The sequence below is a fragment of the Candida oxycetoniae genome (genome assembly GCF_023343755.2).
Source record: "Candida oxycetoniae strain CBS 10844 chromosome Unknown scaffold11, whole genome shotgun sequence".
Lineage (NCBI taxonomy): Eukaryota > Fungi > Ascomycota > Pichiomycetes > Serinales > Debaryomycetaceae > Lodderomyces > Lodderomyces oxycetoniae.
Window position 1 is genome coordinate 87,535 of NW_026055485.1, and position 24,265 is coordinate 111,799.

General features: G+C 37.8%; 9 protein-coding genes across 9 annotated transcripts; 6 read left to right on the forward strand and 3 right to left on the reverse strand. All coding sequences in view use genetic code 12, as the record gives it.

The window, feature by feature from the left end:
• Window positions 1-412: 412 nt before the first annotated feature.
• FOX2 (bifunctional hydroxyacyl-CoA dehydrogenase/enoyl-CoA hydratase) lies at window positions 413-3,127 on the forward strand (the record flags this gene model as incomplete). The annotated part of the gene is made up of 1 exon (XM_049326082.1): window positions 413-3,127. The coding sequence occupies one exon, from the start codon at window positions 413-415 to the stop codon at window positions 3,125-3,127; it is 2,715 nt and encodes a 904-aa protein (XP_049178278.1).
• Window positions 3,128-3,361: 234 nt separating this feature from the next.
• Window positions 3,362-6,199, forward strand: LYS144 (Lys144p; the record flags this gene model as incomplete). The annotated part of the gene is made up of 1 exon (XM_049326083.1): window positions 3,362-6,199. One exon carries the CDS (start codon window positions 3,362-3,364, stop codon window positions 6,197-6,199), a length of 2,838 nt encoding a protein of 945 aa, XP_049178279.1.
• A 522-nt stretch (window positions 6,200-6,721) lies between these two features.
• Window positions 6,722-8,146, forward strand: ERG4 (delta(24(24(1)))-sterol reductase; the record flags this gene model as incomplete). The annotated part of the gene is made up of 1 exon (XM_049326084.1): window positions 6,722-8,146. The coding sequence occupies one exon, from the start codon at window positions 6,722-6,724 to the stop codon at window positions 8,144-8,146; it is 1,425 nt and encodes a 474-aa protein (XP_049178280.1).
• A 174-nt stretch (window positions 8,147-8,320) lies between these two features.
• Window positions 8,321-9,064, reverse strand: SCL1 (proteasome core particle subunit alpha 1; the record flags this gene model as incomplete). The annotated part of the gene is made up of 1 exon (XM_049326085.1): window positions 8,321-9,064. The coding sequence occupies one exon, from the start codon at window positions 9,062-9,064 to the stop codon at window positions 8,321-8,323; it is 744 nt and encodes a 247-aa protein (XP_049178281.1).
• Window positions 9,065-9,353: 289 nt separating this feature from the next.
• Window positions 9,354-10,679, forward strand: HOS2 (histone deacetylase; the record flags this gene model as incomplete). Its single annotated transcript, XM_049326086.1, has 1 exon — window positions 9,354-10,679. The coding sequence occupies one exon, from the start codon at window positions 9,354-9,356 to the stop codon at window positions 10,677-10,679; it is 1,326 nt and encodes a 441-aa protein (XP_049178282.1).
• Window positions 10,680-11,065: 386 nt separating this feature from the next.
• Window positions 11,066-13,285, forward strand: KGF56_004628 (serine/threonine protein kinase; the record flags this gene model as incomplete). Its single annotated transcript, XM_049326087.1, has 1 exon — window positions 11,066-13,285. One exon carries the CDS (start codon window positions 11,066-11,068, stop codon window positions 13,283-13,285), a length of 2,220 nt encoding a protein of 739 aa, XP_049178283.1.
• Window positions 13,286-13,508: 223 nt separating this feature from the next.
• Window positions 13,509-16,421, reverse strand: KGF56_004629 (Zn(II)2Cys6 transcription factor domain-containing protein; the record flags this gene model as incomplete). Its single annotated transcript, XM_049326088.1, has 1 exon — window positions 13,509-16,421. One exon carries the CDS (start codon window positions 16,419-16,421, stop codon window positions 13,509-13,511), a length of 2,913 nt encoding a protein of 970 aa, XP_049178284.1.
• A 2,473-nt stretch (window positions 16,422-18,894) lies between these two features.
• KGF56_004630 (acetate uptake transporter family protein) lies at window positions 18,895-19,695 on the forward strand (the record flags this gene model as incomplete). The annotated part of the gene is made up of 1 exon (XM_049326089.1): window positions 18,895-19,695. The coding sequence occupies one exon, from the start codon at window positions 18,895-18,897 to the stop codon at window positions 19,693-19,695; it is 801 nt and encodes a 266-aa protein (XP_049178285.1).
• A 141-nt stretch (window positions 19,696-19,836) lies between these two features.
• On the reverse strand, window positions 19,837-22,116 carry MIH1 (putative tyrosine protein phosphatase; the record flags this gene model as incomplete). The annotated part of the gene is made up of 1 exon (XM_049326090.1): window positions 19,837-22,116. One exon carries the CDS (start codon window positions 22,114-22,116, stop codon window positions 19,837-19,839), a length of 2,280 nt encoding a protein of 759 aa, XP_049178286.1.
• Between the last annotated feature and the right edge of the window lie 2,149 nt (window positions 22,117-24,265).

Genomic DNA, 24,265 nt, shown 5'->3' on the forward strand with positions numbered 1-24,265 from the left:
CTCCCCCTACCTAGTTTCTTTCACCCCTATTTACACGACTCTCCCTTGTCAATTCCGTTATCCATCTTTTCCTTTTAGTGGAGTGTCTCCACCCCGCAAAAAAGCGCACTAATAAAAAAAAAAAAAGACCCACCTAGTCACTAGTTAAAATTGTGGGTATATATATAATAGCGCCAACCCGCAATTGACATAAAAACCACCTCCCTTTCACCTTTTAATTTTTCTTTATAAGCAAGAGTCAATCTTTTTTGTCTCTCTCTACAAAGAAAGACAAGGTAACTTTTTTCAGTAAGGTAACTTTTTTCAGTATTGGTGTGACAAGTTATAGCTCTCATATACTTGAATAATTCTTTTCCTTTTTTTTTTTTGTTAGAGGAAAGCCAATTGGACAGTTTATCAATTTTCAAGAAATATGTCAAAGGTTGATTTTACAGGTCAGGTTGTTATAATCACAGGTGCAGGTGGTGGTTTAGGTAAATACTATTCTCTTGAGTTTGCCAAAAGAGGTGCCAAGGTTGTTGTAAATGACTTGGGTGGTGCTTTAGACGGTCAAGGCGGTAACTCGAAAGCCGCTGATGTTGTTGTTGACGAAATTAAGAAAAATGGCGGTATTGCAGTTGCCGATTATAACAATGTTTTGGATGGAGACAAGATTGTTGAAACCGCGGTGAAAAATTTCGGTACTGTTCACGTGATCATCAATAATGCAGGTATATTGAGAGATGCCTCAATTAAGAAGATGACTGAACGCGATTTTAAATTGGTTCTAGATGTTCATTTAAACGGTGCTTTTGCTGTTACAAAAGCAGCTTGGCCATATTTCCAGAAACAACGTTATGGTAGAATTGTTAATACTTCGTCGCCTGCTGGTTTATATGGTAATTTCGGACAAACAAATTATTCAGCAGCTAAATCGGGATTGATTGGTTTTGCCGAAACTTTGGCTAAAGAAGGTGGCAAGTATAATATCTTGGCTAATGTAATTGCTCCATTGGCAAGATCAAGAATGACCGAATCTATATTGCCACCACCAATTTTGGAGAAGTTGGGTCCAGAAAAAGTGGCCCCCTTGGTTTTGTACTTGTCTAGTTCTCAAGAAGAATTGACGGGTAAAATTTTCGAAGTTGCCGCTGGTTTTTATGCACAAATCAGATGGGAAAGATCAGGAGGTATCATTGTGAAACCAGATGAATCTTTTACTCCAGAATTGGTTGCTAAAAGATTTAATGAGATTTTGGAGTACGATGATTCAAAAAAGCCAGAGTTGTTGAAGAATCAACATCCAAATATGCTTAATGATTATACTTCATTGACTCTGGCTGCAAGAGAATTGCCATCAAACGATGTATCGGGTGCTCCAACAGTGTCCTTGAAAGACAGGGTGGTTTTGATTACTGGTGCTGGTGCCGGATTAGGTAAAGAGTATGCTAAATGGTTTGCCAAGTATGGTGCAAAAGTTGTTGTTAATGATTTCAAAGATGCCACAAAGACGGTTGATGAAATTAAAGCAGCAGGTGGAGAAGCTACTGCTGATAAACACAATGTCGCAACTGAGGCTGATGCAATTATTGAAACTGCTTTGAAGGCCTATGGTACTATTGATGTTTTGGTCAATAATGCAGGTATATTAAGAGACAGATCCTTTGCCAAGATGACTAAAGAGGAATGGGATCAAGTTCAAGCCGTTCATTTGTTGGGAACTTTTAACTTGTGTCGATTGGCTTTCCCCATTATGTCTGAAAAGAAGTATGGTAGAATTGTTAACATCACTTCAACTTCAGGTATATATGGTAATTTTGGTCAAGCCAACTACTCGTCAGCCAAAGCAGCTATATTGGGATTATCAAAGACATTGGCTATTGAAGGTTCTAGAAATAACATCAAGGTTAATATTGTTGCTCCACATGCTGAAACTGCCATGACTTTAACTATTTTCAGAGAAGAAGATAAGAATTTGTACCATGCAGATCAAGTTGCTCCATTATTGGTGTTTTTGGGTTCCGAGAATGTTCCAGTCACTGGTGAAACTTTTGAAGCCGGTGGTGGATGGATTGGTAACACTAGATGGCAAAGAGCTAAAGGTGCTGTTTCCAAAGAAGCTGATACTACTGTTGAGTTCATCAGGGATCACTTGCAAGATATTGTCGATTTCGACAGTGATACTGAGAACCCCAAATCGACTACTGAATCATCCATGGCTATCTTGGCTGCTGTTGGTGGAGATGAAGAAGAAGAGGAGGAGGAGGAAGATGAAGGTGACGAGGAAGATGAAGAAGACGAAGACGAAGAAGAAGATGATCCAGTTTGGAGATTTAATGACAGAGATGTTATCTTATACAATATTGCCCTTGGTGCTACTACTAAGCAATTGAAGTATGTCTATGAAAACGATTCAGATTTCCAAGTTATTCCAACTTTTGGTCATTTGATTACATTCAATTCAGGTAAGTCGCAAAATTCATTTGCTAAATATTTGAAGAATTTCAACCCAATGTTTTTGTTACATGGAGAACACTATATCAAGGTACATCAGTGGCCACCACCAACTGAAGGTGAAATCAAGACCTCGTTTGAACCTTTGCAAACTACACAAAAGGGCACAAATGTTGTTATTGTTCACGGATCAAAGTCTGTTGATAACAAGACTGGTGAGTTAGTTTACTCTAATGAAGCAACCTATTTCATCAGAAACTGTCAAGCTGAGAATAAAACTTATGGAGACAGAAGATCGTTTGCTACTAATCCATGGCCTGCACCAAAGAGAGAACCAGATTACCAAGTTGACATTTTAGTTTCAGAGGATTTAGCAGCATTGTACAGATTGTCTGGTGATCGTAACCCATTACACATTGACCCCAACTTTGCCAAGGGTGCGAAATTCCCCAAACCAATCTTGCATGGTATGTGTACATATGGTTTGAGTGCCAAGGCATTGATTGATAAATTTGGTATGTTTGATGAAATTAAAGCTAGATTTACTGGTATTGTGTTCCCTGGTGAGACACTTAGAGTTTTGGCATGGAAAGATGGCGAAAATGTTATTTTCCAAACTCATGTTGTTGATAGAGGTACTATTGCTATAAACAATGCCGCTATCAAATTGATTGGTGATAAACCTAACTTGTAAGGGAGACTACTTTGTTGCTTTTAAATAAATATATATATATATATATACATAGATATATATATTATCCATATGTACATCAAAATAAGAAGTAACTCGTTCTAAGGAAAGCGGAATTGATACCGAATGCAGAAAGAGAAGAGGAATGAAAAAAAAAAAAAAAAGAAACCGGAGTTTTATATTCGTAACTTGTACTACTGAAAAATTAAGCTAGATAATCGTGTAACGGCGGTATTGATGGGTTCACCATTGGCACAGCCATCGGCTACAAGAAATGGGAACAAGAGGGTGATTAAGAAAAGAAAATACAGTCGAGGAGGATGTAAGGAATGTAAGCGTCGGAAAATCAAATGTGATGAGGCCAAACCACATTGTTTGAACTGTACTCGATTAAACAAGAGCTGTGTATATCCAGCTGATATTCAGCCGAAATTCAAGTTTATTAATGAGCCGGATAGGGGTATGATTGGGATTTTAGGAATGGGAACGGGGATGGGGATGGGAGGAGGAGGAGAAGGAGGAGGAGGAGGAAGACAAGATGTGATTGTAATGGAAGGTATGCGAGGAGTCGAGGTTGATGTACAGACAGAGAAACTAAAAGAAAATAAGAATCTAGCTTTGCAACTACCGAGTACTATGAATAATGGACTTTTACGACGAGAGTCTACACCACTTTTGCATCATCAATCCCCTCCTTTATGTCCCCAACCCCAACAACATCAACTACGGCTCCAACAACAACAACAGCAACAACAACAACAACAGATTCAACAACATATTCAACTGCAACCGCTGCTGCTGCTGCAACAGATGAGTTATAGGTTTTACCAAGGTAATAATAGTGATATTCGGTCTTCACCTAACTTTATACGAGCGCATCCAAATATAAACCACCAGAAACAACGTTCCCCAGAAGAAGCAACAGTGGTAACGATGGAAAATGGTACTTTAACGGAAGAAGAAGAAGAAGAAGAAGAAGAGAAGTCACTGGCTGCTGCTACTGCTGCTGCTGCCAATGGACATCATGCGTGTAAGAAATATAAAATTGCCGACGTTTTGTCACCTGCTGCCGAGGTTGACTTTTTCAATGATGAGAATTGGGGGGACGTTGCTCCTGATGACGTCAGGAATTTATTCGATGATGCTAGCTTGCTAGTCCATGATTCTTTTAAAATGTTTGATATGGGTCATGTTTATCGAAGCTCAAATCATACTCATTTCATGGATGGGTTACAAAACAATGATTTCTCTACGGGGCAGAATATTGCAGATGAATATGATGGGGAATTGTTGTATGCTCAGAATAATTCGCAACATGAAGAACAAGTTATTAAGACGAATAGGGAATTGATTGATTCCACATTTAAGGGCTTTGACTTGACTGGACCACATGAGGCATATTTGAATAAACTAACTAACCTGGAATTATCATTCCATGTATATCCTTTTGCTCAGAGTATAGAGAGCAATGATGTTATGAGGATACTATTGAGGTATCTGCAAGGGTGTGCATACTTGTTAACCTCGTTGTTATCGAGTAGTGCTACTTTCCAGTTCATTCAAACAAGGAAGTTGGTCCATGAACAAAATAGGGCAAAATATACCTCTCTTTGTTTGAAATTGTTAAGTGAGGCATTCTCTCAGGAGAATGGTGAGGCAAGTACAAATACCAATAACAATAATACCGGACTCATGGCGAATGATATTGAAAAATTGTTGCTAACTGTTTTGGTTTTAACCTCGAGTTTTACGGCAATGGCTTATTTCCAGAACAATGAAACTACAAACGAACAGAATAAGGCTTCTTCTTGGAAAATCCACCTAGGTAGAGTTAAAGATCTTTTGATGAAGTATACTAAGATAACATCAAAATCGTGTAACAACAGACCAGCGTGCATTTCCAATGGACTAGCTTTAGCAAAAACTTGGTTTTTTGCGATTGAAGCTCTCGCTGAGGTGAACGACCCATTGGGTGGAACTTTGAAGTATGTGAAGAAGAATATTTCTGAGGTTACTGATATTATTAAAACAGACACTGAATTGGACTGTTCAGATATGGGTAGATTATGGATGCAAACTGGGTATTTCAATAGAGAAAAGAATGCAGAATATCATGACGCATTGGTCAGGATTAATTTACTCACCATGCCTCAGCAGCAACAACAACAACAACAACAACAACAACAGCAGCAGCAGCAACAGCAACAGCAACAGCAACAGCAACAGCAGCAACATGTCGTCCAATTTAATCTTTTCAATGGATATAGCATTGATGTGGTTAAATTGATTGATGAATTTACTAAATCTTTGGACTTGGTTAGAGCTAATGGCAACAGTGCCCAAATTTCATTAAATCGGATTGCCAGGATTATGTCACTTATTGATAAAGCTAAACAGAATGAAATTGTTCCAGGTGTAAGTAAAGAAAACTTCCAAATACCCGAATCGTCGCCTGGTCATCCTCGATACGATAAATTTGATAAGATTTGTTTACCGCCATCATGTTATGGACATGAACTTGTTGGGGACCAAATGGTTTATTATTCATGGTTTGATTGGAGTGAGCAACTTCATGTGGATGCCATTTGTCTCAAGATGTTTGCTACTAAGGGACTATTGAAACTACCCAAACACCATCCACTTTTAAAAGAGTTGAAAATGAAAGTGATGTTATCGATGTTTTTCATCAAGAGGAAACTGGCAAAGAATATTAGTCACGACGACAGTCACGACGACAGTGACAACAACAGTGACAACACCAGTGACAACACCAGTGACGACATATATATTGAGCTGGATAATTTTTACGTTTCAAAAACCTTATTTGATGCAAGAGCGATGATGGCACAAACAGTATTTCGACACTGTCTGAGAATAAGCAATAATGAAGAGGATTTCGAGAAATTAGAATTGTATTATAGAGCATTGGTTAAATTGGGCAATGGAAGCTCATTAATGGCATCAGATCAGCTACAAAAATTAAGAAAAATATGGGAAAGAAATAGATATAAAGGAGAGATTGAAGATACCGAGAATGACGAGTCTCTAGAGTTGGAATTCATCTCCTTCTCATGAAAAAAAAACAAAAAAAAACACACACACACACAAGTAACTAACTCTTGTGATATCATGATAACAAGACTAAATATACAATAAAGCAAATGGTGTAAAGAGAGATCTTATCCGGCTCATTTGCCTGAACCCATATTGCTAGTCGCCCTATCCTGTTTCCCCAAGAATAATTAAGCCCGTGTGACCTCCCAGCTCCCCCCCTCCCTCCCTTCCACCTCTCATCTCTCCTCAAACCAGTCCTGTTCATCTTCTCCCCGTTTACACCTCGTTTAATGATTTTGGTTTTGGTATTCCTTTTCGTTAAATAAACTTTGTCTCGGCTAATGGAAAATAAAAATACAAAGCAAAGCAAAGCAGAGTAGAAAAAAAAATATTACTTGTATTATTTCTTTTAAAAGACGTTTGAGGTGATACATCATCGTTGTGGGGGGCTCATATACGCCGCAACTATTGTCACTATTTCAGTCATTGCAGCTTTTAACCAATTTTTGTTTTTATCTTGCATAGTTTGGCAGTTCTTTTCAAATGAAGAAGAGTTCAAAATCAGATAACTCAACCTCAACCTCAACCTCAACCTCAACCTCAACCTCAACCTCTGTTGTTCGCAAGGGTTATCTTGCCAAGGATGAAATTGAATGGGAGTTTGGTGGTCCATATGGGGCATTAGCAATGATTATTGGATTCCCCTTGTTGATGTGGTATATGTGGATAAGTGCTGAATTTTACTATGGAAAATTAGCCTGGCCTGCTGAAGGTCAATCATGGTGGTATTTCTTGATCTTGATATGGGAATTATTCAAGTTGAATGGGTTGCCCACTTTTGCAACTTGGTCCTTTTTCACGGGGTTTATATTATTGCAGGGTATTTTTTATCTTAGTTTGCCCGGTGTTTGGACAAAGGGACAACCATTGACCCATTTAGGAGGTAAACAATTGCCTTATTTTTGTAATGCCATTTGGTCATTTTATACAAGTATTGTGTTGGCCCTCTTTTTGCATTTTACCGATATTTTACCAATTTACTATATGTTGGATAATTTCGGTAGGATCATGACGGTTGCTATATTTTACGGTATAGTTGCATCGATTGTGATTTACCTTGTTTGTCTTTTAAAGACTGGTGATTATCACAGAATGACAGGAAATCATATTTACGACATGTTTGTTGGGGCTCCGTTGAATCCGAGAATAGGTAAATACCTCGACTTGAAAATGTTTTTCGAGGTTCGTATACCTTGGTTTATTTTATTCTTTTTGAGCTTGGGATTGTGTTTTAAACAATATGAGAATGATGGCAGCGTGAGTACCCAAGCATTATTCTTATTATATGCACATTGGCTCTATGCAAACGCTTGTGCTAAAGGCGAAGAGTTGATTGTGCCCACTTGGGATATGGCTTACGAAAAGTTTGGATTCATGTTGTTGTTTTGGAATATTGCCGGTGTTCCATTCACTTATTGCCAGTGTACCTTGTACCTCGCTTACCATGACAGAAGCGAGTATAATTGGTCAACGGCTTACAATGTGTTTTTATTTATTTTAATTACAGTGGCATACTATTTTTTCGACACGGGTAATCGTCAAAAGAATAGTTTTAGAAGAACCATGGCTGGAATCGGTGGCTTGCGCAAAACTTTCCCATATTTGCCATATTCTGATATAGTCAATCCAAAATATATCAAGTGCGAAAACGGATCTGTTTTGTTGACTGATGGTTGGTATGTATATGCTAGAAAGATGCATTACACTGCTGATTATATTCAAACATTAACATGGGCCTTGATGTGCGGTGGAGCTTCGTTACTTCCATGGTTTTTCCCCTTATTCTTTTTAATCGTATTGATTCACAGAGCATATAGAGATCAAAGAAAATGCGAGAAAAAGTACGGAAAAGACTGGGATAAGTATTTGGAAGCGTGTCCTTACATGTTCATTCCATATATCTGGTAGAATAAAAAGAAAAGAAGTGAAAAAGAAGTAAAGAAGCAAAGAAGAATAGAAGTAAAGAAGCAAAGAAGCAAAGAAGTAAAGAAGTAAAGAAGTAAAGAAGTAAAGAAGTAAAGAAGTAAAGAAGTAAAAAAAAGTAAAAGTAGACGTATGTTTGTATTTATATATATATAATTTTTAATCTTGCTCTGCAATTGAAACGAGTCTCTCATCTATTTCGTCGGGACTCAAGATTCTAAACTCTCCTTCTGTGGCAACACCAATCTCAATATCATTTTTTCGAAAATCAGTCCCCAATACTGAGCTCAATGCAATAATTGCAAATTCAACGGTTTCTTTCCAATCGCCCTTTACCACGTCCATTTTTTTGAACTTCTTTTCCAAATACGTGGTTGCTTCTTGCTGTTTAGGACCCGTTGCAACTGCCTTCATCTTTGTGTAGTACCCTGCAGGATCACATTTGAAAACCTGAGGCCCTCTACCTTCATCTTCAAAATCAACTTGTACAAAGGTCAATGCAACACCCAATGGTCTCATATAGGCTCTTTGAGTATACAATTGTGAGATATTGGCCATTCTTTTACTCAAACCCTCTACTGGCATTTCGTAACCATATTTGTATCTAAATTCCGTTGCTTCACTTCTTGCTCTCATTGCTTGTGCTCTGGCATCAGCAATCGACCCGGTGGCAACCATGCCTATACTTGGGGTTATCTTGAAGATATACGAAATCGTCTTTGCATCTAACAACTTATCAGGGATTTTGCGCTGTGATATAATAACTGCCGAATCTTGACCAGTAACTCCCAACGATGTGATATTCGATGAATTGATCGCTTTAAAAGCATACTCAACTTGGTATAGACGCCCCTCGGGTGAAAAAATAGTAATGTGTCTATCGAAACCAGCAGAACTCGACATACCAATGTGGGAAAGATATAATGTGTATCCGTGTATAAAAGAGCACCACCACTTGAATCAATCCTTCTATAAACCCAATCGGTTGTTGGCTTTGAAAAGTGGCGAAATGGATTTGTCGTTTTTTGTCGAAATTTTTCAGTATCGCGAAATTTCGCGACACTGAATTTTTCAACCCTCCTCCCTCTCCTCGGCCATCGATATTGGAAAGGTCCATTGTCATCATAAAGAAGGCTGGCTTTGTTGTCGTTTGTTGTAGTTTGTTGGATAGAAGGGTGTGTAGAGGTGAGATATGACGGTTTTGACTAGTGTTACGGATACATTTACTGTGGATAAAGTGACTGAAAACCATATACCCTTATATCATCCTAATAAAACATCAACGGTTAATGTCTCATATCACTATAATCCCGAAGTGAGTCGATATCATTATGGAGCACTACATCCTATGAAACCTTTTAGGCTAATGTTGACTGATCATTTGGTAATACTGTATAAACTTTACGAGAAGATGGATTTGTACACTCCGAGGAAAGCCACCAAAGACGAGCTACTACAGTTTCATTCCGAAGACTATATAAATTTTTTACAATCAATAACTCCGGAAACATGCAAGACCTTAGATGACCAGACTTTGGCACAGTTCAATATTGGTGACGATTGTCCCATATTCGACGGAATGTATGATTACCTGGCGATTTACGCAGGCGCATCGTTAGATGCCACGAGAAAGTTGATTAGTGGGATGTCTGATATTGCCATCAACTGGTCTGGTGGTTTACACCATGCCAAAAAATTCGAGCCTAGTGGGTTTTGTTATGTCAACGATATAGTTTTGAGCATTATCAATCTACTACGAGTCCACCCACGAGTAATGTATATTGATATTGACCTACATCATGGAGATGGAGTGCAGGAGGCGTTTTATACGACTGACCGCGTTATGACTGTGAGTTTTCACAAATACAATGGAGAGTTTTTCCCAGGTACAGGCTCGGTTGACGAAATTGGGATTGGCAAAGGTCGCAATTTTGCAATAAATGTCCCCTTGCGAGATGGAATCGATGATGAAAGTTATGTACGCTTATTCAAGCTGATTATGGAACCACTCATCACAAAGTTTCAGCCAACGTGTATAGTGCAACAGTGTGGGGCCGACTCTTTGGGCTACGATAGATTGGGCTGCTTCAACTTGAATATCAGAGCACATGGCGAATGTGTTAATTTTATTAAAAGCTTTGGAATTCCAATGCTAGTTTTGGGCGGTGGTGGGTACACCCCAAGAAATGTGAGCAGGTTATGGTGCTACGAAACTTCCGTTTTAAACGATGTCACATTAGATCACAAGATTCCAAACTATTTACCAACTTATGATTGGTTTGGTCCCGATTTCTCGTTACATCCACAACTAGAAGGAAGAATGGATAACAAAAATAGTAGAAAGTACCTCGAAAGTGTCAAACAGGAAATTATGGAACAAATACGATTCCTAAACCACGCTCCCTCGGTGCAAATGTATGAAATTCCCCCAGATATAACGGGTCTAACAGAAGAGGAAGATAAGATCATTAAGGAGATGAACGAAGAAAACGAAGAGATGGATAAAGAAACTAAATGAGTCACAGAAAACAAAACCTTTTTTTTAATTAGACACAATGTCTCTTGTCTTCTTCCCCCTGTCTATCGAGTGGAGCAGAACCTAATAGCAACCTATTCTNTTTTTCCCCCCCCCCCCCCCCCCTATTCTATTCTTCTTCTTCTCTGAATACTCACCTATGTAGATTGATGAGGATGGAAGCGCTACCATGTGTTGATTTTTTTTTTTTCTGATTGAAAAGGGGAGCGCTTTAGGTGACCCTTTTTAAGCGAGTATAAGTCATTTATAGGTACAAGTGCATTACCAAGTCTACCAGGAGGCAGGCAAGTGGCAGACGCAGGGCTCTGGCAAATGACGGGAGCCTTAAAGCTAGTGTTTTATACCAGACTGTTGAAAATTTTGAAAGTATGGATTGTACCAAACTAGAGATTGAAATAGATCCAAAAACAAGAAAGAAGATTATCAATGGTAGATACCGAATTATTAAAAAGATAGGAAGAGGTCAGTACGGCAAGGTGCTTTTAGGTGAAGTAGTCAATTATGAAAAAGGAACAATCAATGGGACCACTTTTAAGGCCTCGCCATTGAATTCATCTCCTTGTAACAATAGCCTGTTTGTTGCGATAAAAACAATTAATCGCATCGATAAAGCAAAACTAATTACAAAATCATACATTAGCAACGTAAGCAAGATCAAAAAGGAGATTGAAATATTGAAACAGTGCAACCATCCAAATATTGTAAAGCTTTATACCGTGATTGACGATTTGAAATTCGACAAGATATTGTTGGTTTTGGAGTATTGCAAGTATGGCGAAGTCGACTGGAAACATTATAACCACTACTATGAAAAATACTCAAAGCACAAGCTTCGACAACCGTTAAACTTGAACAAAATCCTAAGGGAAATTTTGAATGGCTTGGAATACTTGCATGACTACAAACATATAATACATCGCGATTTAAAACCGCTGAATTTGTTAATAGACGAAAATAATATTATCAAAATATCTGACTTTGGTGTGAGTTTGCTTCTTGAAAATAATGTAAACGATTCAAAAGAACTAGCAAAAATCATGGGGACCCCTGCGTTTTATGCCCCCGAGTTATGTCAGTTTGTTAGAAATCGAATGTCAATAATCACAAACAAAAATCATCTGGTTAATCAAATAAAAATCGATTATAGAATTGATATATGGAGCCTAGGGGTGACTATGTATTGTTTGATGTTTAACACTTTACCATTTACTGGGATAAATGAGTTTGATATATGTAAAAATATAGTTGAAACTGAACTAAAGTTTCCAAGAATCAATCATACTTCAAGGGTGACTGAGGAAGATATTGAAGAATTGGCTCAATTCAAACAATTGGTAAAACTAATGCTAAAAAAGGACCCCAACGAGAGAATTACATTACACCAAATCAAAAATCACCCGTTTACTACATTTGACCTAACCCAGCTCGAGAGGGAGAAATTTTTTAATTTTAACAAGGCTGTTTTCAAAAATGCAGATTGCAAGGATGAATTGCAAAAGACTGAGAATACCGTATCGTTGCCATCTCGAATACGAAAATTCTTTACCAAATCTTCATTAGAGACCACAGTGAAACCACAATTGCCCAAAAGTCCACCTTCAGCAACTAGTAATGTCCACTTGATTGTATCAAAAGATTACAACGACTTGGAGCATGTTGATGACCTATTGGATTCATATTTGGATGACTCGTCGTCTCTAGGTAGTCTTGAAAGTGAAGAAGATGATGATGAGCCACCTACTATAAATCTCTTTTCAGATTTCAGCAACAACAACAACGACAGCAGCAGCAGCAGCAACAACAACAACAACAACAACAACAACAACACTAAACAACCAAAGCCCAAGCATTTGCCGCAGCCATTGAACCTTCTGCTGATAACAAACAACAAAACCGCCACTAAGGATAACTTGCCATTTCGTCCTCCAATACAAAAGTCATCTGCTTCTTATTCAAAGGCGCTTTCGCCAACGGTGGTCACACCTAGTAACAGCGTTCAATCTTTGACACCAGTTAACGAGTTCTTTACCGTAATTGGTGAAAGTTCGCCTTCCACTAATATTGCACAGTCTGGTACTGTATTTAGCCCGAGCAGACGATTTTTTGAAGCACAACAAAGTAAAAATTCAAAGGTAGCAGAACAACCAACTATAAAATCCTTGGCTTCCACAAACAAACACGAGAGTAGCAAGGGATCTGATGCGCTCGATTTGATGGAACCGCCCTCTTTATTCATTGGTGGGACAACAACGAATAAGGAAAAACCATCAAATAATTATATATCTGAGCGGAAGGGTAGTTTTGACTATGGATTATCTCGAATTACAAGCTCTTCAAGTTCCTTGAATTTGAATGCATATCTAACTGACGACTCCGAAAGTATTAGTATACGTTCCAATCACATTATCTCAAAACACGCCATTGAAATCAAAACTATACCCGGGATAGCAGTACTGACCGCTGAAAATGAAATAAATCAGAATGATTCTTCAAGTGATGAAGAGGCTAATTCTACTTTTGTTTTAGCAGAAACTTCCTTTGGGCACAAATATAAAGATTTAAGCCAGTACTTGGACAGTTTGCCATAGCTTCCCGGGTGGTAGAGAGAACTTACTTTATGATTCCCACATAGCCAATTTTATGCAATAAGAAAAGAGAAGAAAACTTTTGTACATTTACGGAGTTTTAAAAAGAAGATTTAAAACCTTCAACTTTTGATAGATAAGAAAGAACATCTTCATCCGATTGATTTTCATTATTTCTTTGTTTTCTTTCATTCTTTTGTTTCTTTTCACTCTAGATTTTTACCACTCATGAGTTGGAAGGTGTATTATTAAACTGGAATAAATTGAGAAAGCTAGGATTAGTCATATTATTTCTGCCTGCACTGACTGCAATGGCACTTGAAGTAAAAAGGTTGGTGTCGTTAGTCGCCGTGTTGTCAGTGTCAGTACCAGCACCAGTACCAGCACCAGCACCAGCACCAGTACCAGTACCAGTACCAGTGCTAGTGTCAATACCGGTTCCAGTACCAGAAACTTCGAATTGTTGACTGGTCTCAGCAAAAGTAGCTGCATTTAGCAACGATAAAAAGCTCTTTGTACTTTCGCTAATTGACAAATTTGGATTTTTGTGATAATTGATTGTTTGACTTGCTGGAGAAGGCGTATGTTCATTATTTTGTGGCATGCGTGTATTTGCAAACTTGTGACCGTGCTCATGCTTGGGCACAATGCTGAAAAATTCTTGCTCTTGCTCTTTCTCGTCTTCCTCCCCGTCTTCCTCCCCGTCTTCTTCCTCGTCATCAGCTTTATATTGTAGAGTCGCTACTGGGTGTACTACGCCCTTCTCAGAGCTTTCTAATTTGGAATCGTCAAAAACTCGTAATAGTTCACTGATATTAATTTGAGATGCAATACGTTGTTGCAGTTGAATGCGAGACAAATTAGTGAAACTTGGGAATTGATCGTGAGTAGGTGTAATTCCTGTATGTAAGGGGGGTACCATTGATGTGTTGTTGTCGTTGTTGTCATCGTTGTCGTTGTTGATGGTCGTGGGGGGTGCATTATCTGTTTGACTTTGCTGCGCCTGAATTGGCGTGTTGGATTGTTGAGATATATCTTGAAGCATATTCTCATCCTTTTTGGCATCGCTTAAAATCAAAAATAAGCTATTCAATATTTTATGAGCCCTTATGAGTTTATTGATATTGTTGAAGAATGGGAAATGCAAAACCAAAAGCTCACTATACCTTATTAGTAACTCCTGGTCCTGGAAATTTATAGGAATATGAAGTCTTACCTCCACTTGCTTAATCTCAAGGAAAATCTTGAGAACATGCAACAAGGGCTGAAGCAATTGATAATTCGAAAGTTGCACCTTGAACACATCGGAATCGGCTCTCTCCAACAGGTTACATAAAGAGTTTACAATATTGATAATCTCAATTTTGCTCTGCTCAAAATCCAACGGCTTGATCAATAAAATTTTAAAGAGTAAAATATCGCGAAGTAGCTCATGCAATGATTCAGTGGGTTGCAAAGAAAATATAGTTGCTTTCAATTGGTAGTACCCAGTTTGAGGTTTATCAAAATCTATGACAGCATTGAAGTTGGATTTTCGACATAGTACATCTATCATGTTGTAATCGTCGACTATCCTCATCAAAAAATGTAGATACCCGAGTCCTTCAAACTTACCCGATTTTAGTCGCAACACAATGTCATTGTTTCTTATTATATTGATGTTATAGTTGAAAGAGCTGTAAACAATATAGTACCTTTCGGATGAGTACAACAAATCATACAACTCTCGAAATGGAACCAAAGAGTCGTCCTCTCTCAAATTAATCAATTGAAAAAAGGTTATTGCGCGATGTAAGTAAATAATCTTTTGATGCTCCTGAGCCTCGTTTCCGTATGAGTTTTCCATGGAGCTTGTTGGGTTTAGCGTGTTTGTTAAGTTCAAAATGTGATAGTAGTTACACAAGTGCATATTGGACAACGATAAATTGTAGTAAACTTGATATTGGTTCCAATGGGTGGACAAATTGGTATTGTCCCCGTTAAGGGTAGTTGCTCGTCTTCTAGGTATAATTGGGGGCACAATAAAGTTTTTTTCAATTAAAGTGATTATTTCCAATACCTTGAAATGGCACAAATTTTTAAAGTTCTTGAAAGGTCGAAACATCAAGAATTTCTTTGGATAACGTAAGAAATCCTTAAACTTTTGCTTCTTTAACTTGATCAATATCTCTGCTACAATTTGGTTCAAAGTTAGGATAATCAACAAGGTGCTTATGTATAATGAATCCTCATGATGTGCGATCAAATTAATTTCTTGAAAATGCAGATTCCCAGAAGGTGTGGACGTGTTTGGATAGTTTGCCAATAAAAAGTCAACAAGTTTTTGATGGTTTGCCACTATAGAGTGGACAGTGAGTGGTCTAACAAGCTCATATATAGCTGGCTCGTCTCCAATTAGCTTAATATTTTCAATCAAGTGGTATGGTGTCACTAAGTAATCATCTACCGATGTTGCAGATGGTAGCGGTAGCCTCTGCTGAAAACCGGGAAGTGCAGCAGCATTAGAGTGGATGTCAGTTGCGTCTCCTGAATGCAAATGATGGTTTGTTGAGTTTATACTTGTTGTGGCAGATATCTGTGACTGTGACTGAGCTATTGATGTCGTTGAAACGTATCCATTACTCGATGTATGGTTAGAATCATCTTCTATAAGGCCAGGGCTCGGCGAAGTGTATGTTCTTGACATTGGTCGCAGCATTGATGTGAAGGTATTCCCCGCATTATGCTGCTGAGCATTAAAATCAATAACTTCACTCAAGTTATTTATCGAATCCAATGTCTTTTTGGTTAAAGTCTTTGGGCCCGATTTTTTTCGTTCTCTATTTCTGGTACAAGATAGTCCATTGGTAACACAATGGGTGCAAGGTGTATTTGGGTCACATTTTACTTTCCTTATAGCACAAGCATCACAGGCTCTACTTGTAATAACTCGCTTCTTTCTCTTTGGATTCAAGTGTTTTAATGTGGTATGCTTATTTGTTAGTTTCGGTATTGGCTGTTTTGTATTATCCTGTTGATGGTGGTTATGCTGGTTATGCTGCTGCTGTTGCTGCTGCTGCTGCTCTTCATCGTGGAGAAAATTGTATACATTGACAGCGGTAAATTTCTGAAGCTGTTGGCCTTGATCAGGAGCCTGCATCGTTACGTATTATGCTGGAGTAAACGGTCACTTTCGAGACCCACATTTGAAGATACTGTGCTAATTGGGAGAGCTTTCAAATACCCGATTAAAGTATAACGAAATTTTTTTTCCCTCTTGATCGACAAAAGCTCAACTGGAGGAGCCACAAATGCGGAAGAGACTAGAGACTAAAAGAGAGAGGAGAGAGTTATAGTAGGGGGAATTAGAGGAGAGTGTTAGAGTAGGGGGGTTTAGAGTAGGGGAGATTAGAGGAGAGAAGGTTAAAGGAGAGAGTAGAGTAGAGAAAATTAAAGGAAAGGGTAAAGTAGAGAAGACTAGTGGTGCCTGGGGCAACGCTAGTTGAAAGCGAGATTAGACTATATAGAGTAGTTACTAGCGTCTCTTTTGGCTCTGCTAGTAGATAGTATCCGATGTAGCAGTTTTGTCTAATGAAAAAAAGTGCAATTTGCTTGCTCTATGCTCTTTGAAAAAGCGGGTGTCATTTGATCAACTGGTTGAGTGATAAGCTTAATGAGAGACTAGCGGAGCCGGGGGTGCAAAGGTATCAAGGTACCAAGTGTTGCTCCGCTATCTCGCTTTGCTCAATTTGAAAGAGTAAAAGAAACTAAAATATTGAAGAGATTAAAGTAGAATATTGAAGAGATTAAAGTAGAACATTGAAGAGATTAAAGTAGAACATTGAAGAGATTAAAGACTAGATGGTCTCTGGCCATTGCTTAATGGACAGCTCTGTTACTGTTGTTGTTACTGAACTTTCATCATTTTAGCAAAAAAATCAAATACAAAAGGGCAAGAGTCGGTGGCAGCTAGTGTGCTCCACTATCTCGCTCTGCTCGATAGTGTTACCCTTAAACTGTCCAAGTTGAATGTCAGCAATAAGGATATATTCTCTATATCTCAATCAGAGAGATAATCTCCTCATGACAAGATAAGTCAGCTGGTCAGGACCAGTACTACACTTTAAGTTTAATAGGAGAAAACTTTGCCATATTTGTTTGCCTTATCGCCAGTTTTACAATCTGCGAATAAGTTATATTGTGGGAGAACATCAAGCATTCCACAAATCTATATTCCGATATTAAGAACAAGAATATATAAATAGAGGATAGACATAAATAGAGGATAGACATAAATTGAGGAGCAGTAGAGAAGAGCAGTAGTGTATAGTGAGTAATAAACAGAGATTAGTATGTAGTGTGTAATGTGTAGTGTGTAGTGTGTAGTGTGTAGTGTGTAGTGTGTAGTGTGAAGTGTGTAGTGTGTAGTGTGTAGAAAAGAAAAGGGTAAATTCAAACAGCAATTGGAAACATTGATTAATAGTGTCGGTGACAGCTAGTGTGCTGCTCCACTATCGAGCAGAGCGAGAAATAGAGGATAGACAGCTAGAACCGAACAGAATGAGCTTAAATCTGCTCGATAGTGTTGATAGTGGAAAAGGTGTTGCTGCTCCACTATCTCGCTCTGCTCGATAGTGTTGATGATGTTGCTGCTATGTTTCAACACTATCTCGCTCTGCTCGATAGTGTTGATAGTGGAGAAAAAAGCGAAAACTACAATGTAAAAGTAAATTAGACCTAAAATTGAGTAATCAAAGATACTCTACTTGTGTTCTCACATTGTGACACTCTTATTGTATACTATTGTATACTCTTATTGTAAAACTGTGCGGGGTGCTACCGAATTTTTTGTGAAGCTATATACTCATGACGTATCATTCAAACAATGTTTATTGTCTAACCAAGTGTATCAAAAAGATTTTGAGGCGATATACCCGCAGAAGCTTTAATGAGAATATGCCAAAAAAATTCATATGATCACGGTTTTACGGTTCACGGCACATCGCTTCTACAAGTGTTCCTTCTATCATAATTCTTGATTTTTTTTTTTTCTTTCCCCAAAAACTCCGAATACCGAAGATTCTATTACTGGGAAGGTATGTTTCAAAGTGTGTTCTTTTCTTTCAAGATATGCTTTCTTTTTTTCTTTTTCTTTTTTTTTTTTTTAAATTGTGCAGATGAAGTCTTGATCGTATGATAATCTCAACCCCGATGGGAAAATTGGGCGCTACAAAATGGAAGTTTCGGAGTAGTATTTCGCGGTTGGTATTTTTGGGGCCACTGCTTTGGGGCGGCATTTCACGGTTGGTATTCTTGAGGCCACGGCTTTGGGGTGGCATTTCACGGTTGGTATTTTTGGGGCCACAGCTTTGGGGTGACATATTTCTCATGCATGGGCCTATTTTTAACATATACCGGAACGAGGAGGAGTTATGTTAAAAGATTTGGTTGGAGTCGTTGTTGAGAAGGTTTTAATTATATCAAGGATGCATTAGGCGCTTTTTCCCCACAAAAAAGAAAACCTGCAGGCTTAGAAAATGGCTCAGATAAATATATATAATTGGAGAGAAGGTCCTATATCAGTTTTTTTGGGGGGGCCCAATATGTAGTTGGTCTTTGACTTTGAAGCTATAATGGAAAACCGCGATTCAGAAGATCATCTTGAATCTAAGGGCTCTTCGATCGAAGAGCCCGATATCAAAAGGGGTAAAATCGAAATTACTGGCGACGGTGGGGAATTTGTTATTATAGACAATCACAAGTACTACAGACATGAACTAATGGCTGCATTTGGTGGTACTTTAAACCCAGGGCCAGCACCGTATCCTTCCATCAATATTAACCCTGCACCAGTAGGCTTAGTGGCATTCGCGCTATCGACATTTGTTTTATCATTATTTAACGCACAAGCCATGGGTATTAAAGTGCCCAACGTGGCTGTTTCGCTAGCTTGTTTCTATGGAGGTGCTGTGCAATTTCTCTCAGGGTGTGGCGAGTTTTTTACAGGAAACACGTTTGCTTGCACGGCATTGACTTCGTATGGTGCATTTTGGTTATCTTATGGTGTTATATTTGTTGATAGTTTTGGAATCATGAAATCATATAAGGAGACTGATGAGCTCAATAATGCAGTAGGGTTCTTCCTACTAGGTTGGGCCTTATTCACATTTATGATGTTTTTGTTAACATTGAAGGCTACAGTTGCATTCTGCACCCTTTTTGGCACTTTATTTATGATGTTTTTATTACTTGCAGCGGGAAATTTAAGTGGTCATGTTGGTGTTGTCCGTGCTGGTGGTGTATTTGGCGTCATTACCGCAGTCACAGGATGGTGGAATGCTTTTGCGGGTGTTGCTACTCCTTATAACTCATACATCAAGTTGTCGCCAATTCCTATGCCTGGTAATATATTGTTTCACAAAAAGTCATCATGAGAGAAGTATGGCAAATGCTACAATCAAAAAAAAAGGAAAGTATTACAAGATGTATCTGTTTATATATGCGTGTGTATATATATATGCAATTGGTCTACGTTAAATTATAGATAATTTTTACCTTCAAAAAACAATCGTCTCTTACCCGTCTTCTTCGTCGACCTCGTCAATTTCATCAACTAAAGACACACTGCCAAAAGTGCCACCACTATTGATTAAACTGCTAGATCTTTTGTGCCCTTGGTATTTAGCCGGAATTGAGAAATCCACAGGTGTATCATTAATAGGATCAATCAAGCTCAATTTTGATGAGCTTCGAGGAGTCTCTGTAACTGACAAAGGTGAAGATATGACAGGTGATGTGAAATTAGAAGGAATGTTATTAATTGGAGGTCTTTTTATAGGAAATTGAAATTGATGAGCTGTTGTTGCTATTGTTGTTGAAGGTACTAGTGGTAATGAGCTTATTGGTTTTTTAGCCATTGGTCGTAAGATTGAAAAGTTTGGCTTTTTCGTTTCAAAATAATCGGACATTGATGTCAATGATGGAGAGTTTATGTTGTCCAAGGTATATAAGGATGGTGTTTCATATAAACTATCTGTTGAGTTAGTTGAATGCAATGATGATATGCAAGATGAAGATATGGAGACTGTTGATGAGGAAAGAGTGGATGAATACGATTTTCTATGCTGATAAAGGAAATTTTGTTGTTGTGGTTGTTGTGGTAGTTGTTGTGGTAGTGGTGGTAGTGGTGGCAATGGTGGTAGGGGCGATGGTTGCTGACGAAATGAAGTGGATGGTGGATGAAATGTGCTAAATTTGTTTGGCTGCGTCACGTCATCGCTCCTGTTTTGTGGGAAATTAGATAATAAGGGGGAGCTCAAGGGTGATGATGAGGAGGATATTCCATTTCTGAAAAACAGTTGATCAAATGAAAATGTATTAGCTCTTGTTAATTTTGTTTGCAAATCTGAGTTGAATGGTGAAGTTTTAACTTTGGAATTCGATTTTTGACGCTTGCTTGATAATTTGGAATCACTGTTTCCCAAGGATGATTTCGCTTCATCACTGGTGGTCCAAAAATCCAGTACCAGCTGTGAAGCCAAGCCAAATTGATTAAAAGACTTGGCTCTCATCAATAGTTTATCATTCTTTCTTACGCGGTTGAGGTGATATTCACATTTTTGTTTATGTTTGAGGTCTTTCATCTCGACATAATTGCACGGGTCACAAAATAATCCATTATATTTTGTAAAAAAATTCTTGTACCCGCCGTCGAGTACGACTATATCGGGATATGACAAGTAAGGATATGATGTTCGATTCATCATTCGATCACATTTTCTTAAATGTTTAGCCATTAATGGACCACGAAAAACACTGAACTCGCAATGAAATATGATTAGCCTTTTCTTATCATCCTTTTTCACATTTTTAATAAATTTCTCCTCTAGGGATTCCTTTGTTGAGATGTTCAATGCATTTACAATGTGCCCACCTTCGAATTCGTAATCGAATCGACAATCAATGATGATAAAGTCGTCAAATTCTTCATGATGCTCGCCACAAAGAATCTTGTACAATTGATCTTCGTTTATACGAGGTAGTATATCACTTCCCAGTGGAAACGTCTCTATGGTAGAATGCCCCAAATGTGAGTTGTCCTCTTTTAATAAAAAGCTGTCGAAATCTTGTTGTATTTCACAAAGGGAATGGAATCTTCTCATGTTTGCTTTTGAATGAGCTTGTGAGGAGAGTCGAGTCAATGTAGGTGAACTAGGTGAAGTAGGTAGGAAATTTCCATTTTGTGACTGAAACTTTTGTTCCTTTCCTTGATGGCTAGATTCACGTTGCATTGAAAATTCAACATTGATAGTTTCAAAAGTGTCATCGCAACCATCGTCACCATCATCCGCATCCGCATCCTCATCCGTATCTTCTTCTTCTTCCTGCTTCTCCTTTTCCTCCTCCTCCTCCTCTTCTTCTTCTTCTCTTTCGTCATTACACTTTCCATCGGTTCCAGACTCAATGACTTTAGAAGACATGCTCAAATTTGTAAAGAAAAAATTTTGCGACGATTTGGAAACAGCTGACGTCATTGATTTGGTAAACGCTTTAGTTTTTTGTTTAACCGAAGATGATAAAGTCCTAAGCGGTGCCCTTGTAGGGGTAGTAGCTATTGAGGGTGAAGAAGGCGATTTTTGCTTTTGTAAGAAAAGTTTGCGTGAAAACGAATTAAGCGCTTGCGTTTTAGTTGTGAACGGAGTTGCTTCATCCAAAAGACATTTATTTTCATCTAGACTGTTGTTTTCCTCGTTACCTTCCAGTTCAATGCTATGCTCTGTGTATGAGCTTAGAGGTCTATCTCTTTTTATGCCTTTTGGTGATGAAACGGTAGATAGCAGTATAGTTGAGTCCATTGTAAACTCATCATTTCTTGTCATGATACAACTATTGATATTCTATTTCACTGCTTCTCTGGTTCTCTGGATCTCTGGATCTCCGGTTCTCCGGTTCTCTGGTTCTCTGGTTCTCTGGATCTCTGGATCTCCGGTTCTCTGGTTCTCTGGTTCTCTGGTTCTCTCTTTCTCTCTTTCTCTCTTTCTCTGCTTCTCTGCTTCTCTGCTTCTCTCTTTCTCTGCTTCTCAGTAAATTAAATACCAGACGAATGGCCAAGTAATGGAAAACAAAGCTCCTTCTCTTCTCTCTTCTCTCTTCTCTCTTCTCTCTTCTCTCTTCTCTCTTCTCCCTTGACTCTTTTCTCAAGTCGTTTACCAAGATAAACTTGAAGATATTATAAACTTTATTATTAACAATCAATTAGAAACTCTCGATATAGAGCTCTTTTCTTTTTTTTTTTCCTTGTCTAACAAAATGCTCGCTCAATAAGTCAATAGAAAAAACATAAATTAACTAATAGAGAAAATTGTTAACAAAAGACAATTCCATCCGCTGGTTGTTGAAGGAAAAACAAATAAAACTAGCCTTAAAGACGAAAAAATTATTTCGGGGAGAAACGTGGTGAATAATGTGTATATACCGTCAATGTTATATACTGTGAATATATGTCCCGAGTTGTATGTTGTTGTATCTTGTTGTATGTTGTTGTTGTTGTTACTTTCTATTGTTTTTTCACAATATTGATTATTTTGCTATGTGAAGAAGAAGAAACTCTTTTAAGACATTTTTTTTTCATTTTTGTCCCTTTCCTTTAAAGTGGTTCCGTTTCCTTTGTTGCTTTCTGTAAGATGCCGATTTCAGCCTTTAACGAAAGCAATACACCCGCAGATTCTTTCTTAATTATCCTTTTTTGCATCAATCCAATTTGGGGTTAACAGGTTTCTTACTAGTTTCAAATAAACTTCCTGTTTTCTTTGAAAGGCTTGCTATATTGAATAAGAGCAATTTGAAACTCTAGTTTTCGCTAAAATAGATCGCTACCGAATGGTTTTTTTGTATATGTTCTTCCCAATTAGGAACCGCAATTTGATTTTGTGCGATACTCGTATTTTTTTTTTATTTATTCTATTTTAATAAAAATGAGAAATAACAAAAATGTAACTTTGCACGAAAGAGATTGACTTTCCTGTCAATCATTGCCCAGACAATTGTCAAAACAAGTCATGCCCTTGATATTATATATATATATATATATATAATATATATAAATGACATGATTATTGATTAGACTACTACCTACTCCGCTTTTCTTTCTTTCCTTCTGAAAAAGCTAAATTTCTTCTCCAGTTTATCACTACCGATGTTTTTATTTATTCTTTATTAAATATGATTCTTGTAAAATATTTCTCTTTACTACCAAAGCTTCCGGGAGAGAAGTGGAAGAAATAGATCGTACCTGACAGTAATTACATGCAAGTTTTACACGGCAACGGTAACAGCACCACCAGCAGCAGCATTAGGACTAACGGCAACGGCAAAAGTCTATAACAACAATAGTCTAATACAGCGAAAATACGAAATATACGAAAAATCTATTTAATTGATTTAGTCAAAAAAAAAAATTCCTTCAATTGATAGAACTACTGCTGTGGTGTTGTGGTCGTTTGAGACTGCAACCAAAGAAAAAAAACAATCAAAGCACAAAAAAGTGTCATTCATGAAGAAAAGAAGTACACCAAAAGAAAAAAATATAAAGGAAGATAAAATAAAATATAAAGGAAGATAAAATAAAATATTTTCCCATAGCATGACAATCTTGCCCTAGATACAATTTCTTCTTTGATACTTGGTATATCTTGGTCATTAATTGATTGGTGCTATAGAAATAGTTTTCCAAATTCTCCGTGTAAAGCCAATCGCTTGGAATTTTTTTCTTTTCTCTCTGTAAGTCACCTATATTATCTTGGTGGATTACAGATATATTATCTTGGTTAATTACAGATATATTATCTTGGTTAATTACAGATATTTTTCTTTTTTTACACGAGATTGAATTACACTTTAAGTCAAATTGGTGCAAAAAAATATGTGTAACATTTATTTGCAAAGTTTACCTTTGTTGAAGGAGGGGAGGAAACAAAGATTTTCTATGGCTTAAAACAGCTTTTC